Source organism: Alosa alosa, chromosome 15 (genome assembly GCF_017589495.1).
Source record: "Alosa alosa isolate M-15738 ecotype Scorff River chromosome 15, AALO_Geno_1.1, whole genome shotgun sequence".
Taxonomy (NCBI): Eukaryota; Metazoa; Chordata; class Actinopteri; order Clupeiformes; family Clupeidae; genus Alosa; species Alosa alosa.
Genome location: NC_063203.1, coordinates 16532741 through 16548437, shown reverse-complemented (window position 1 = coordinate 16548437; position 15697 = coordinate 16532741). Strand labels below are relative to the sequence as shown.

Below are 15697 nucleotides of genomic sequence, written 5' to 3'. Positions count from 1 at the left end.
ATTTATTGAATAAGTGCGGAACACTACAATACAAACTGTGTGCCTATACCACCAGCCCAGCCATGCTCTTGAGGTGTTCTTGTTTGAGTCAGTATTTAGTTAAATTGAGTATGTGTATGTATGACTGACTGTTCTCAGAATTGCTAATGTGCTCAAAACATAGAAAACACAAAATTTTTGACAGAGAACAAACTCGTCAAGCTTATGCTGACATTTTGGCCGAGACCCCACTGCTAGAAACTGCGTTGTCATGAATGAATGAATGAAATAGAAGCATAACAGAACTAAACATAAAGTAGCTCCTTGTCAGAATTTGCATAATCCTCTATGAAAAGTCAATTACTCATCAATAAGAGTCAATGACACAGAGGTCAAACTTATCAAATGAAACAAACCAAAACAAACATGAAAATAAACAAACACAAAATGTTTCTGTGACATGGTGCATACACTTCTTTAAGGCTGAAATCAAATAGAAGGTCAGGCACACAAATGATAAACACAGGTGTTTTACAAAAAAATAAAACTTACAATAACAAACATAAAAACACAAACAAAGAAACTGCATTTTGATATATGATATCTTGTCTGTCTTGTTTTAGAAATTTTATCATCCTTGTTTTTTTTCTTCTTCTTTTGCTCATTTGCAAAATGACAGCAGAACAATAGACATGACCAGTGGGAACCAGGAGTTGCGCTTGTAACCTTGTCAAATTCTTTTTTATTTATCATAGTTATCATTACTTAGGCTTGTGTGCAACTGCTACATAATGACTCACATTCAAGATATTTGTCACTCAGGAGACAGCTATAAGGTTAAAAAAACAAACGAACAAAAGTACAAAGAAAAGAAAAATAAGTGTATACTGCCAGGAAATAAATTATGGTCCATGGTGTTAGTCCCTTACAGACACACTTCACGATCATTTAAACCGTACATGTTTCATTGTATAACATGACAGGAAAAGCACTCAAATACTTTTCTTAGAACGAAAGATTGTTTAAACAACGTCATAATTGTTTTTTTTTTTCCATGACAAACACCAGTATATAAGATAATCACTGATGCATTTGTCTGTTTCCCCTAAACCTCCGAGAATTTTAGATCAACAAAAAAAAAAAAACATGTTCCATGTCACAACAGCAACGCTCATAACAGTTTGATTTATTCTTAACAATCACAATTTTGGTATAGCAAATTAATAACAAAATTAAATCAATAGAAAGTTAAAAATCATAAATAATCAAATTGAAGCCCATTTACTTCTTAACCATATGAATACATAACACCCAAGGTATAAGTTAATAAAGTCAAGCTATTTTATAAATACATCACCAGCATGCACAATATTGAATCATTGATAATATTGTTGTAATGATCTTACACTGACAAAACAGTTTAGTAGGCAAGTGCAAAAATAAATTAAACACAGAAGTAAACCACAAACTCTTGAAGCTGCTATATTTTTTTCCTATTTTCTATTGTTAACAGTTAAGTCTCCAACAGTAATTGTACCTTGACCTCAAAAGTCATCAGTGGGTCCAGTAACAACATTATGTAAGAGATCCACAAGGAAACTCTTGAAAGGGCTGGAAATGGCACAGTCATTCTTTTCGAGTTCATCAACTCGTTTGTTTAGAAAGAGTTGAATTTGAAGTGGCAACATCCCCTTTAGTGGAATTTAAACACTATTATTACATGGGTACCAATTGACCAAAGTAAATTTAGAGAATGATGTACAATCTGATGGGGAATTTTGAATCCATCACATTATATTATATATTCTGTAAATATCTTAATGTTTTACTGAAATCACTGACAACTTTTTCTCTTTTTTTTAACTGTCGCATTCAAGTGTTTATTTTTTTGTGATATTTTTTTAAACATCAGACCTCTTTCAAATGCATGTCTACTACCCCAAAAAGATTACTAAGCAGCTTCCGTTTGAACTATATCAGCCCATAAGCCAGTCTAAGGCTGTCACGCCAATCCAACAACCACCACCCCTGACTGACTGTCATTTTCAGTGGTTTTGGCAAACGTCAAAAGATAATCAAGAAGAGGGAGACCCACTCAACTATATATTCATATAGATATATTTCTATATATATTCAAACTAAGACTTCAACCCACTGACCACCACCCCCCTCCCCCTTCGCCTCGATTTTTTTTTCTTTTAACTTGTGGAAAAATAAAGAACTGCTGCCGCCGTGGAAACGATTGGCCAAAAGCTGCTGCCACCAAGAGTTCCACCAGCCATATTATTTATCTTTTTAATGTCGTCGATGTCAACAAAACATTTTTTTTTCAATTTCCTTCTCTTCCCCAGAAAAGAGAGTGATGCCTTCCCCTCTTTTTTTTAGTTGTTGCCCTCCCCTCCCTCATCGTCTTGTTGATCACTGGTCCACAGAGTGAGGTTGTCTCGCAGCAGCTGCATGATGAGGGTTGAGTCTTTGTAGGAGTCTTCGTTGAGGGTGTCCAGCTCGGCGATGGCGTCGTCGAAGGCGGTCTTGGCCAGGTGGCAGGCCTGCTCCGGGGCGTTCTGGATCTCGTAGTAGAACACGGAGTAGTTGAGCGCCAGGCCGAGCCGGATTGGGTGGGTGGGCTGCATGTGCTCCTTGCTGATCTCGTGCGCCTCGTTGTAGGCCTTCTCGGAGGACTCGACCACGGTGGCGCGCTTCTCGCCCGTGGCCACCTCGGCCAGGTAGCGGTAGTAGTCGCCCTTCATCTTCAGGTAGAACACTTTGCTCTCGTGCTGGGTCTCACTGCAGTTCTTGATCAGGAAGTTGTCCAGCAGGTTCAGCACGTCCTGGCACACAGCCTCCAGCTCCTTCTCGATCTTCTCGCGGTACGCCCGCACCATCTCGATCTTCTTCTCGTTGCCGTCGGCCGAGGTTTTCTGCTCGATGCTGGAGATGACGCGCCAGGAGGAGCGCCGGGCGCCAACCACGTTCTTATAAGCGACCGACAGCAGGTTCCTCTCCTCGTTCGACAGGGCCTCGTTCAGCTCTGTCACCTGGGAGACACAAGTGACATATGCAATGCCGTCACTATTCAGAACACCTGCTCCACAAGTTAGTGAATCCCATCCCATCCCATAATCAAAATACACCCAACATCTTAATTTTTATCTAAAATCTATCTCAGATTTGATCTAAAACACATCACACATCATTTCATAAGCATAACATCATCATAATTAACCAGGAGGGACTATGGGACATGCTTATTATAAGATATCTGGAATAGCCATGAGCACATCGGCTATCAGTTCCCTGTGATCTCATTCCACAGTCATACACAGCACTGCAAGGTACTGTCCCTCATGGTTCATTTCTGCCAACAGATTCAATTGCAAAATATGCAGTGGCCTTTTCATGTCTCCCTTCTCTCATCTCACTGCTTTATGAGACGCATGACCTCAACATTTTGTACCAATATAGATTAACTGTCACAGGCGCACAAAACTGAAGGGAGAATTATGTTGAAAGGCGAAAACAGCGTTAGGAAATGTGGGTAACTGGGGAATCTATCTATCAGTAACTGTGGGTAACTGGGAAGCTACAAATGCTGCATTGGGGCGTGAACTGAGACAAAAGGTGTTACCTCATTCTGCCGCGACCGGAGAGAACCTCTACCCGCCATCAACTCGGAAGTAGGCCAACCTCTTTTCTTGCGCCTTCATTTTAACACAGAAATTTTGCTCAGTTGCATCTCTCTGCAGCAGGGGAGTAGGAATGAGCCACAGAGAGCAACAGCTAATATAAGCGGCAGTGGCGATAGGCAACTCCCTGTTTCCATGGTGATGGGATTGCTTAGCACACTGCTAGTCCCAAACTGTGGCTCTGCCATTAGTACAGCTGGTTCTACAGTGGATGAGACACCGAGACACAAATGAGTTCTACTCGATTCTGCAGCACGGGGAGCGAGCGGGTAGGACAGCCATGGGGAGAGCAGGGAGAGGCTCTATGTGGGGGGTTGGGAGCTGTAGGAGGTAGAATGTTCCCAGGAGGACTCCAGGGGCAGCTGTGGTGAAAGCCAAGACGATGGCGGTTGTGGCAGGGCAGGTCACGTGTTGCACGGTGACCTTCTATCGGGCACACGCCGACCTTTTCACCTGTCTGTTGAGAGGTGACACACACTGGTGGGCCTCCAAAAAATGCCTCGACCTCTCCCACAACCAGCCCTCCGCCAAGACATGGGGGCTTACATCACTGTCTGGTCTCAAATGAGAAAGACAAGAATGCGATGGAGCTATGAATGGAATTCCATACTCTCCACACGGCTTGAAACATGGTTAGGTTGCAGGTCTTTGGGTTCAGTGTGCCCTAGATGGAATCTGGTCACACACTTGGCACATCCACGCACCTGATGACGATTAGATGCTTTCTAGCCATCGGCCGTTTGACTCACACAGTTTGGCTTTTCTGATTTATACTGGAGCCATTTTCACATGCGTACCACCACCCACTGTTCCATGAAATAAATTCCACTGAATGAATATGTACATAGAAATTATCCTTTATAAACACTTTTTGCCTGCTGTAATGACTGCAACCACATTTTCTAAATTACAATTGATTTCGGCATTGACTTTAGAAAATGATGGTCTCAGACTGAAACCAAGGCAACTGCTGCCTTCAATTGTACATTCATGTACAAAAGAACTGTAGGGCCAGAGCAATATAGATATATAGAAGTGAAATAGCAAAGTAAATAAGAAGAGCTCAGTTAAAATATCAACCATCAACATATCGAATAACAAAGCACTGTGGGTGGCATTGGAGTTTTTGTCTTTTTTCTGTAGTTTGATGGAGATGCAGTCCCTAGAGGGTTACTGTGGAAGTCTATTTCCGGATCAAAGAGAGCCTGGGACAGTGACGTCACAGCCACGGCTGCCAAAAGTGACGGGGCATAAAATGAGTAAATGGCGGCGGCTTGGCTTTCAAATTCCAGCGGGTCACGCTGTTGCCCATCTGGTGAATGGCAGAGCTATCATTAAAGTGGAGAAACTCAACCATTAGGCTATAGATGTCGCCATGGCAGCAGCTGTACAAAGCTACAAAGTACAAAAGCCATGGGGTTAACAAGACAGCTACTGAATTTAGTGGGTCTTTCAATCCTAGCATGAATCTGCCCCACTATGTCTTACTAACCTTGATGAATTGCACCTATGCGATCAGTCATAGACTACCATTACATACACGTTGAGCACAGTGTCTCCGGAGAGTGTTGCACTTAAGGCCAGGCTTTGGGCCAAAAGGGATCTGCCTGTTTTTTTTCTACCCCGACTGAAGTTTTAAGAACCTCCATCTGACACATGATTGGTTATTAGACAGACATGACACAGGGCAAATGGTTTTCAACATCTGAGCTTGGGGTCAAGAGATTCCCCTTAAAGAGCAAGAACAAGTGTATGCTTCAGTCTAATGATCCAATTGGGACTAGGATATTTCCGTATTGCTATAAAGTAAAGCAAAGTGCTACTGACAAATAAAATAAACAACCAAACAATTGCTATCTGACAAAAAAAAAAAAAAAAAAAAAAACATCCATAAAAAGAATGCTGGGTGGTGTGGCTGTTCAAATGCATAGTTCATGAGTAGAAACGTCATTTGGGGGACTTTGTTTTTGAATATTTTATGGTGTTGCAAAAACGTGTGTCAGTGAGCCCTCTCCAGTGGCGTCCCTCACCCCCACCCCCCAGCCTCAACCTCCCGGCCCTGCCAGGAAGGCGAGGTGACTGCACTGACAAAGCAAAAATCAGAAAGGGCCAGTGGAAAGGGATCCCACATACACACTTCAGGGTGCCACCCTTCTCGCCTTTGAAGCTCTCTGGATGGAGTGCAACTCCCCCTGTGAAGAAGCCTCCAGTGGAACAGTCTGTGGGCCAGAGCAAAATGACTCTACCATTTTAAAGCTTTTTAGCCATTTTAAAGATAGTATCTATTTCTTTAATAGCGGAAAGGTAGAAGCAAACAGAGAGGAGTATTTTTTGCTTCCAATGCCAGTATCCTGAAGGTAAAGCAGCCTAGCGGGGCCTTAAAGGCCTCTTAATCACTTCCAATGATTTGGTTGATGAAGGCATGGCATTTTTTAATGATCCAATCAAAAACAGTTTGAGACTAATATTTTTTGCCGAGTTGTAGCCTACACATGGCAAAGCCCTATGAGCAAACCCACATATGTTGTCTCATGGACACACACACATACACGCACACCAACCAACACACACACACACACACACACACACACACACAATGCGACACAAAAATGTCTGCTGCCCTCCAAATGCGACCATCAGAAATATCCATCCAAGAACAAGCCACGTATAGGATAGAAAAGACCAATATTGAATCTGTACCAGCCTCTGCTGCAATATGACAACGATGGAACGTTCGGGAAGGAATTCTGCTGCCTCCTACGTTTGTTTGGAGAAAATCCTCCAATTGCTTCCATTTCAGCACAGGGATAGCCCTCCAATTGAGAATGAAGAAGAACAATATAAAGCCTATTCATATTGCAAAAAAACTATGCAAAATAAAGTGTCAAGGGTTATAACTGAATTGCATAATGTAATTGTGCACTATGGTGATGGATGGCCTAAAAATTGAATGTCCATTAAACATGAACAATATGAACAATATCGTGGGATTTTGATTCTGAGGCTTCACATCCCTAGTCCTGCCTCTCAGCGTTCAGTTGTAAATGTACATTAGGTTACATTAATGAATGACTAAGCAACTTTTAAAATGACCGTGATTCGGTGCGTAAAATAAATGAAAACTACGACAAAATATAAAAACACGATGTCCAGCTACTATCTGTCTGACATTTTGCGTCGTCTCATTCATTTTATTGTAATGTAGCCTAAGACACGGGAGGCACCGCCCAAGGTCCAGACGGTCTAGCCTATACTCGTGGTTCCTCTGTGCTCATAAGGTTTTCTTTCACACTACCATACCACTACCTTTCCACATTAGACAATTTACACATTATGTCGAGTTGGAGTTATTTCAAGACGATACGTTATGTATAGTAGTATAATTCAGTAGCCAACGAGCCTCCCTGAGCAGACAACAATTTGGTACCAATGTAATGAATGGAATAAGATCATATTATCCCAAAATATTATGATTATATGACTGTTTGGAATGTCTAGCACTGATGGCGGTGAATAACATCAAAACTAATGTCAGTATTTAAAGAGAGGACTTACCGATTTCATGGCAGCTGCCATATCATCGTATCTTTCAGCTTGTTCTGCAAGCCTGGCTTTTTGTACCAGCTGCTCGCGATCAACCATTTTGACCGGTTATTAGGGTGTATCTTTTCTATATTCTGAGATGAAATCGTGAAAAATGCTATAGGCTATGCAACGCGGTGAAATTGAACGAGGATCGCGCTGCAGCTGTTGCCTGCTATCTGCGCTCGTGCCGACGGGACACCCTAGCCCCCCTCCTCACGCTTCTACGAGGCTACGTCATCACTCTAAAAAGGTGGGTGCCTGGCTCGTGATGTAACAATCCATGTATGGGGGCCCAGAGGTCTTGCATGGGGGGCTTGTGGTGTCTGGTTTCGGGACCCCACTCTGTGTCATTTAAAAAGGGGACAGCAAAGAAGTAACATATAGTTACAAGAAGTTTTGCATGGCCTTTCTAAGAGTCTAGGTTTTTCTACTGTGTTTTGTTCAGAAGAAGAATACACTTGGGTATAGGCTTATAACAGATTTATAAGCCAAGATAAACTTGCCATCTTTACTCTTGGAGTATAATAGTAGTAGAGCTCACTCTCATAGGTTTTAGTTTACTGACTTGGCTGTTTAAATGAGCTATTGAAATGAACTCTTGTGATGGCTTTTATTTCACTTCTCGGAGCCTGGTAGAGATTTATAATGTTTCAAATGACTTTCATTGCTTCCTTTAACGTGAAACGCATTTATATAGGTAACCCTATCATAAAATCATATCCACAAAGTCAACTAACAAACACATAAAAAATCATCATCTGAAAAATTGCATCAAAATTGTGATTTCATTATATGTTATATGATCAGAAGTACTTGATCACTGAAATAGACAGACTTACCAGCATCCTGACAACACATCTCCCACTCCAATCCCAAACCTCCAGTGGAACATCTGTCAGGTTAATACCGACGAGGAAATTGGTGGCATTTCATTAGCCTTCCAGAAATACGCACAGCACAACATATCAATGCATATACTGTGACAATGTCACCATCTGTGCCGCAGTGATGTGAACAAAGCTCGGAGGAAGCAATGACATTCACGTCCGCCAGGTGTAAGAGCTGCTTCAGGGCCTGTGTGTGTGTGTGTGGGGGTGTGGTGGGGGTGGATTTAGGGGTGAGTCTAAGGTGAGTGAGTTTCACAACCAGCTCCACTTGGCACAGTTCTGGAAAAGGCTACTCAACTAATTAGCCACCCAGCTCAAAGCAGGATTAGGACAAGTTGGACGTCATATCATTATTTCTGTCTTCCCAAGCTTCAATGTAGGACGTCTTTCTTTGTTGTCTCTCATGCTATCTTCCCTCTCTGTCTGACTGTTTCACTGTCACAAATTTCACAAATTCACTGAAGCTAAGTTGCTTTGAGACATTCTGGGCTGCTCAGAGTGAATTCTACAATTTATAGTTGAAAATACGAGGGTGATATGCAGTTTAGCTTCAATGAGTACAATTAGCTAAATAAGACAGATGAACAGGTGAACAGATAAACAGCTAATTAGCCAGACAAAAGTTGATAGACAAACAAATGCATAGATCTCTTTTTGTGCTTTTATCTAGACTTTTCTATCTTCTGCCTGTTTACCAGACCATGTGGCAAACCTTTCTCCCTCTCTCTTTCTCTACTCTCTCTCTCCCTCTCTCTTTCTGTCTATGTGTCTCCTTCTCACTTTTTCTAGTCCTATTTTATCTTCTTGTCTTTCCACCCAAGCCCAGGTGGAGTGTCACTTCTCAACATGGCCTCACCCCATGCCAGACCCCCCAGATTGTCTGTGTCATGTCCCGCTGGCAAACTTGGAACACTCATCCGTTCTCTCCAAAGAGGATTACACACCCGATGGGCGGGTAAGGATTAACTTGGTTACCTTAGCGGAGTGGCGCGGCGAGAAAGACACCGCCAAGTGTTGTTTGCATACCACCTGTCCACCTGTCTGCTGGAGAACACCACAGGTAGCACAACTTATCAAGGCTCAAACACACAAGAGGGTACCTGTTGGTAACCTCGGGGGGCATGATCGGTCTGGATGTGTATCTCAGCCCAGATGGCATCAGGGTTGCTACCCCGGAGGATATTCTGCGCTGGGAGAAGGAGAAGGATTTGTACGACCCAAACGTGCGCCTCTTTGTGGCCCTGTTTCCCTACAACCCCTCGCTGATGTCCCCAAACCCAGATACCTCAGAGGAGCTGCCCTTTGAGCGGGGACAGATCATTAAGGTGAGTGGGGAGATGATGGACTCAACTGCTATGGCCTGCACTATGCTCAATGCGCCTTTTGTTTTAATTGATTGTGCTGATGCACTTTTCTAAGCATACCTTTACAGTCATTTGTTCATAGTTTTGGGGTCATTCATGTTCATTACGATTTACTGTTCTGTTTTCTATCATTAGTAGATTTGACTTCATATAGATGAGTTGATTTATGAAATATTTATATATTTAGCTATAGATAAACAATTGCTGTCATGAGATTATTGATAAATATTGGGCTTTCATTGAAATAGGAATATTCTGTGAAACATTAACTCTTAAAGAGATTCAGTTGTTGCACATGTCATCTTGTAAATTGATATGACATTGTCAACAACACACTGTTTATCCTTATCCTTATCATCTTCAGTATTTACACCTATTGCCACCTCCTTGACACCTGGACGTGTGTGTAATGGTCTGGTTTAGGTCTACGGTGATAAAGATACGGATGGTTTTTACCATGGAGAATGTGCCGGCCGCTATGGGTACATCCCCAGCAACATGGTGTCAGAGATCCCGGTGTATGATGGTGACCAAAAACTCGAGCTGTTTCAACAGGGCTTCCTCCCTGAGGCCTCCAGCCCTCCTGAATCTAGAGGTAGCCTAAACCAAAATAGGAACTAGAAACTGTCTGCTTTGCCCTCTCTTTCTCTTTCTGTTCTTCTTTCTAACTCTCTCTCTCTCTCTCTCTCTCTGTATGTCTCTGTATGCCTCTTATTTTTTTGTGTTCATGTTGTAGCACTGAACCACTTGGTGGCAACACAGTCACATATGTGGTGAAATCTTCCTGTTGTCTTAACTTCTGTTCTTGCGCGGATGTGTGTGTGTGTGTGTGTGTGTGTGTGTGTATGTACGTGCGTGTGTGCGTGCGTGTGTGTTCAGCTCCCAGTGCATGCTCAGCTCGCAGTGAGGCCTTCTGTATCCCGGACGACGTTGTGGTGCGAAGGATGGTGGCCATCTTTGATTATGACCCATGGGAAAGCTCGCCAAACACGGACATAGAGGTGATTGCTTCACACACACACAAACACACTGGCAAATGCAACTTTCTCACTGAGATATAGGCTACACAAATATAACTATCACAGTATGTCCTGAAGCCTGATGTGGTGATGTTAATTTAGACTTCAAACTAAAAAAAAGGTCTACCATATTCAACTCAGATACTGCTTTACACTGCTATCCATATGAAAGTCCTCTAAGATCGCCTTAACCAATTAAAGGTATTACATACATTACGTATATACACACATACAACTACTACATAGCTAGATAACAGATAAGAACAGTTGCAATGTGTGCTGACAAATACAAATGTAGTTATTCTCACTGATGATTCAAATTCATTTTGTAGGATGAGCTCCCTTTTCGTGCAGGAGACATAATCTATGTTTTTGGAGATATGGACGGTGATGGCTTCTATTTGGTAAGTAGGCCATTTTCTGCTCACATCATTTTTGTACTTCAATACATTACTTCTTAAATATCTTTTCATCAAATGCACAATGTCAATATTGGTTTCCTGCACTTAGGGAGATCTGCATGGGTATCGAGGTCTTGTGCCATCAAACTATGTGGAGCCTCTGCCTTGGAACTAACAGATGATGCTGGATTCAATCAAAACGCATTAAGTATTTGTTTCATTAAGAAACACATGATGCCACTACACAAACTGTGTTCATTTCAAGTTCTTTAAGCACTTTAAGTAGGCTACTATACTTCATGTTTGCTTGTTGATGCTATGTTTTATTTTATAATTTACTGTGAGGGCAATGGTTGCGTTTACTTCTATAACACTAATGAGGTTTTCCATAAACAAAAGTTAGAATCTTTTAATTTTCTTTTTTTTTCAAGTCCTTCTCATATCAATATATTATGTATCCATTATTTTTCTCTTGTTGCTAAATATCTTCTTTAGTGAGCCATAGCCTTACAAATCTCTCTCAAATTCACTTCATGTTATGAGTGAATACTAGACAATGGAGTGAGAGAGAGAGAGAGAGAGAGAGAGAGAGAGAGAAAGGGTATAGTGACAGAGAGACAGAGAGAGAGACAGAGAATGGGCGGGAAAATAGTGCTACTATCTAAGTTTGAAGTGAGATTTGATGACTTGACTGAAGTTGCCTTATGCTATGCATTTTGATTCCTATGCATGATCAGTGAATTTATTCAAATGGCTTAAATATGGTTTTATAGATTTGTGCAAAATAAGAATTCAGTTTACCAAAGAATGGAGATTAGATACAATCTTAGTTTTATAGAGCACCTTTTATTGTTGAATTTCATGTCGATGCACCACAGCACTTTACAATTAAATGCAGTAATGAAGAATGTAATGAAATACAGTAGTTGTATCAGGAATCACTGTTATATTACAGTTCTAAATATGTGCACTGGAAATTGCATTTTTAATACAAATAAACAACTTAAACAGGAAACTGTCATTGTAAAGCGTCAAGTGCCTATATATATATTGGGGTCAAACAGAGGAAGAGGTTAAAGATGGTTTATGTAAAGAGGTTATCATAGTGTCTCGTGTTGGCATAGGTTGATCCATCACTTGTCATTGTAGCCAACAGTGCAGTCATCCATAAAGTAGGAAACACTACACTGTGGAGTATAGTTTAATAGTGCTTTCTACTTTATGGTTGACTACACTGTACTTCAGTCGTCCATCTTTCTTTTGTGAGTCCAATGCGTGCGTCTGAGTACTTCCTCCTGTTTCCTTTCGTAATCTCTGGGACATCATATTGAATCTAGTTCACTATGCCGATATCTTTTATATTACAATGAAAACATGACTATCTGGGAGGAGCAATTCTGTATCAAGATCAAGATGGTTTAAGAGAATAGTAACCACACTAAAACTGTGCATCAAAACGTCAATGGAAAGTCATTGTAAGTTCCTTTCTAGATCTCAGTAGCATTAATGCGGAAGACATCTTCAAGAAAAAATATTCAAGTCTGCAATACTGTAAACTCAATTAATAGGGAGTTGTTATTAGAGTTGTTATTACATAGGTACAGTTTTATTTGTTTAATTACACATTTATTATTATGACTTAATACCTTGGTTGGTACCCATACTTTGTTATATTCATACTAGCACATAGTTGATATGTATACAAATGCCTATTAGTCTAATGGCACAGTTTATATGTTCACTGAATTTCTTCATAAAAGTGTTACAACATAAAAAAAGAATATAATATATGCTCTTACCATCATGCTCGGCTGGGTCCCGGAAGAAACTGAGGGCTGAAGCGAGGGTTTGCCTCGCTTTTAACACACTCTCAACCACATGCTGCAAAACCACAGGAAGAGGCTCAACAGTCTCGATCTCTCTGTCAGAGGTGTAAAACCAGCGCCCATTGGGCCCCTGCATGTTCTTGATTTGAATAGAAACTGCAAAAGCAGGCCTCTGTAACCTTTTAAGGGCATACCAGGAACCAATAAAAGGTGTTTTAGAAATCATGAAACCAAGAAGTTGCGTGTTTTTGACCTTTACAAAATGATCTGTCAAATATATGGTTCACAGCTCCAATGCCCAACTTCTATGAAACAATTTATATATATATATATAAGCACAAGTATAAGTGAACATAATAATGAATAAACGTTGATCTCACAGGGTACAGTGCACACACATATCTGCCTGGTGTCACAGGAAATAATAATAGTGAAGAACGTGGGTGGTAAAATGTTATACAGTTCTTATGGCTTCTCCCAACAGGTTGTGTGACAAAGATTGAATATATTAAACTGAGCCGTGTATTAATCAGGCTTATGGAATTTATATGTTTGGACATTCATCATATATCTGTTATTCTAGTACCAGTAGTACATAACTAAAAGATACTTCTGTATCTTCTGCTTCTTTTCTTAACCATTGCAATTTGACAGGAAGTTTACAATGGTCATTCCAGAAGCAGTCAGTGAGGTGGCATGCATTTGAGGAAGGATGGCCTAAATTTGGAAGACTGCCATTGAGAAATAGCCAGCTATGTAACTACTGCTCTTCCAGGAATCAGCTAAACTTTTATCAGTTGACCAACAAGGAATTGAATCCGAGAGGTTCTTAAAATGACACCATTAATATTACATTAATTATGTTCTATCCAAAGATATACGTGTATGTGTGCATTAAACAATGCATACACAACAGAACAAGATTTAGACAAAAGATTCTGGTAGCACCTGCCCTTTGGCCCTGATACAGTAGTGTTGGCAGATGTTTTGTTCATGAAACCAGTGAAAGTTGTGAAAATCATTTGAATGATCAACATAAACAGTAGATATAAACTATAAGGAGCTATCAGAGAATGAGGTATGCAGATCATTCACTGAGAAAAAAACAAACACTGCAGCGGCCTACAATTATTTCAGTTGATCAGGCCATACTGGAAAATTATGATAGAATTTTGTTTATTGGCTGATCTGTATTTTTGCTGACAAGAACAAACGAAGGTTTCAATCTGCACAGTTTGTGGTATTTTGTTCTGCACTCATAAATATGATGCACAAAAAAAAGGTGCGACTTCGAAGCCACAGCAGAGTGTCTTTGCTGGATCGGAGCACGATATGTTCTCCGTTGTCTAGACAACCCAAACCTCAGAGTCGAGAAGAGCACACAGGAGGAAGCGGGGGATGGGTGGGGTGTTTGCATGAGAGTAAAAAGTGAAGTGCTACTTTCTAAAAATGAACATTGGGCCTAATGAAGCTTGAACTTCTTGAGTTGTAAGAAAAAAAAAACATTTTCTCACTGATGATGATCATGATGATGATCGTTCTTGGATTTATTTACTTTTTACTGCAAGACCAAAATAAAGTTTTGTAATTTCCTGTTAGACTAAATAGTAACATACTTAGAGATAGTGTGTATGCATGTGTGTGTGTATGTGTGTGTGTGTGTGTGTGTGTGAGAGAGAGAGAGAGAGAGAAAAAGGAAGAGGGAAAGCATGAGTGAGAGAGAAAGACATAGATAAAGAAAATGGCCTGATGACTAACACGTTTACCTGACACCATGCTGCCTATTTCCCCAGCCTAACAGCACAGCATGATCAGGTGTTGAGGGCAATCCTCTAGTCCACTCTCCCAGGGTTACACTTGCATCATCTAGCTATTCCTGGTCTGCATGGGATTGGCTCTATAAATAAGTGCTTAAAACCTGTTGAGGAGTGAAGTATTTTCCTGGTTCCTTCTAGAATTATCTGCAAAAAATCTATAGTTTCAGTGTTCTTTACACAGTCTATGGGGAAAGTCTCTGAGGGTAATTGTCGCATCATAATGCGGTTCGCAAACATTCTAATCACATATTTGTGACCGTACTCCTCAACAGATTAAGGATGACATAGATAGTTTACCCAACATATGGCGGTGGACGCAGAATCAGTGGGTATTAGACAAACAAGATGTGAATTAAGGTTAATTTAATTACTTCCCGAAGAAGTAAGATGATGTGGACAAAGTATAATCTAGTGGGGAGGAAATTAAGGATAAAAAGAATAAATGTGTTTATTACCAATGATACATAATATCATTCTATATTATAAATAGTATTTGCATTAAAAATCCAAAAGATTTGTAGTCAGAAACAGATGTGAGAAAAGAAGAAAGAAAGAAAGAAAGAAAGAAAGAAAGAAAGAAGAAAACTAAATTGATGAAAAATATCAGCCGCAATGCTAAATTTTCAAGTACAGTAAAAAGGAAGTATGTATATATTTTATCACGTTAAAGGATAATTACGGTGATTTTTCAGATCTCTATTTCTCGAGGTTGCCGAGTACTGTTGGTACAGAAAAAAAAAACACCCCAAAAATTGTTTCTACCTAGCTCAAGTTGCTGCTGCCGGCAGCTACCCTCTTGGGGTATGCACATGAGGGCTCATGAACATGCCCCCAGAGTGTATCACCGACAGTACTCAGCGACCTTGAGAAGGATGAGATCTATGTGAAAAATTGCCGAAATTCTCCTGTAAGTCATACATATGCATAAGTGCACATCATGTTCAAATTTTCCTGTTTTGGTATAGTGCTCTGTGACTGTCATGGCATCTGGTCATCTGATTTTACTCAACGCTGCCCTCATGTGGCTTTTACATAATGTGCAGAACCTCTGACGGGCCACCACACACCATCATGACCAATATGGACTCAGAAGAAGGAATATTGAGAGAGCCAATATATTTGCATTACTCTTT

General features: G+C 40.6%; 2 protein-coding genes across 2 annotated transcripts; one reads left to right on the top strand and one right to left on the bottom strand.

The window, feature by feature from the left end:
* Positions 1-692: 692 nt before the first annotated feature.
* On the bottom strand, positions 693-7470 carry ywhag2 (3-monooxygenase/tryptophan 5-monooxygenase activation protein, gamma polypeptide 2). The gene is made up of 2 exons (XM_048264582.1): positions 7221-7470; positions 693-3017 (listed from the first exon to the last, which is right to left on the bottom strand). Exons 1-2 carry the CDS (start codon positions 7305-7307, stop codon positions 2361-2363), a joined length of 744 nt encoding a protein of 247 aa, XP_048120539.1. The 5' UTR covers positions 7308-7470; the 3' UTR covers positions 693-2360.
* Positions 7471-9147: 1677 nt separating this feature from the next.
* On the top strand, positions 9148-11977 carry si:ch211-105f12.2 (RIMS-binding protein 2-like). Its single transcript, XM_048265017.1, has 5 exons — positions 9148-9462; positions 9925-10096; positions 10381-10502; positions 10853-10924; positions 11031-11977. The coding sequence occupies exons 1-5, from the start codon at positions 9259-9261 to the stop codon at positions 11094-11096; spliced, it is 636 nt and encodes a 211-aa protein (XP_048120974.1). The 5' UTR covers positions 9148-9258; the 3' UTR covers positions 11097-11977.
* Positions 11978-15697: the final 3720 nt, after the last annotated feature.

Excerpts from the sequence above, each read along its gene's own strand:
- ywhag2 (XM_048264582.1), bottom strand. The coding sequence starts at position 7,307 with ATGGTTGATCGCGAGCAGCTGGTACAAAAAGCCAGGCTTGCAGAACAA. Across the intron at positions 3,018-7,220 it reads TGGCAGCTGCCATGAAATCG|GTGACAGAGCTGAACGAGGC; the intron begins GTAAGTCCTCTC and ends TGTGTCTCCCAG.
- si:ch211-105f12.2 (XM_048265017.1), top strand. The coding sequence starts at position 9,259 with ATGATCGGTCTGGATGTGTATCTCAGCCCAGATGGCATCAGGGTTGCT. Across the intron at positions 9,463-9,924 it reads AGCGGGGACAGATCATTAAG|GTCTACGGTGATAAAGATAC; the intron begins GTGAGTGGGGAG and ends GGTCTGGTTTAG. Across the intron at positions 10,097-10,380 it reads CAGCCCTCCTGAATCTAGAG|CTCCCAGTGCATGCTCAGCT; the intron begins GTAGCCTAAACC and ends GTGTGTGTTCAG.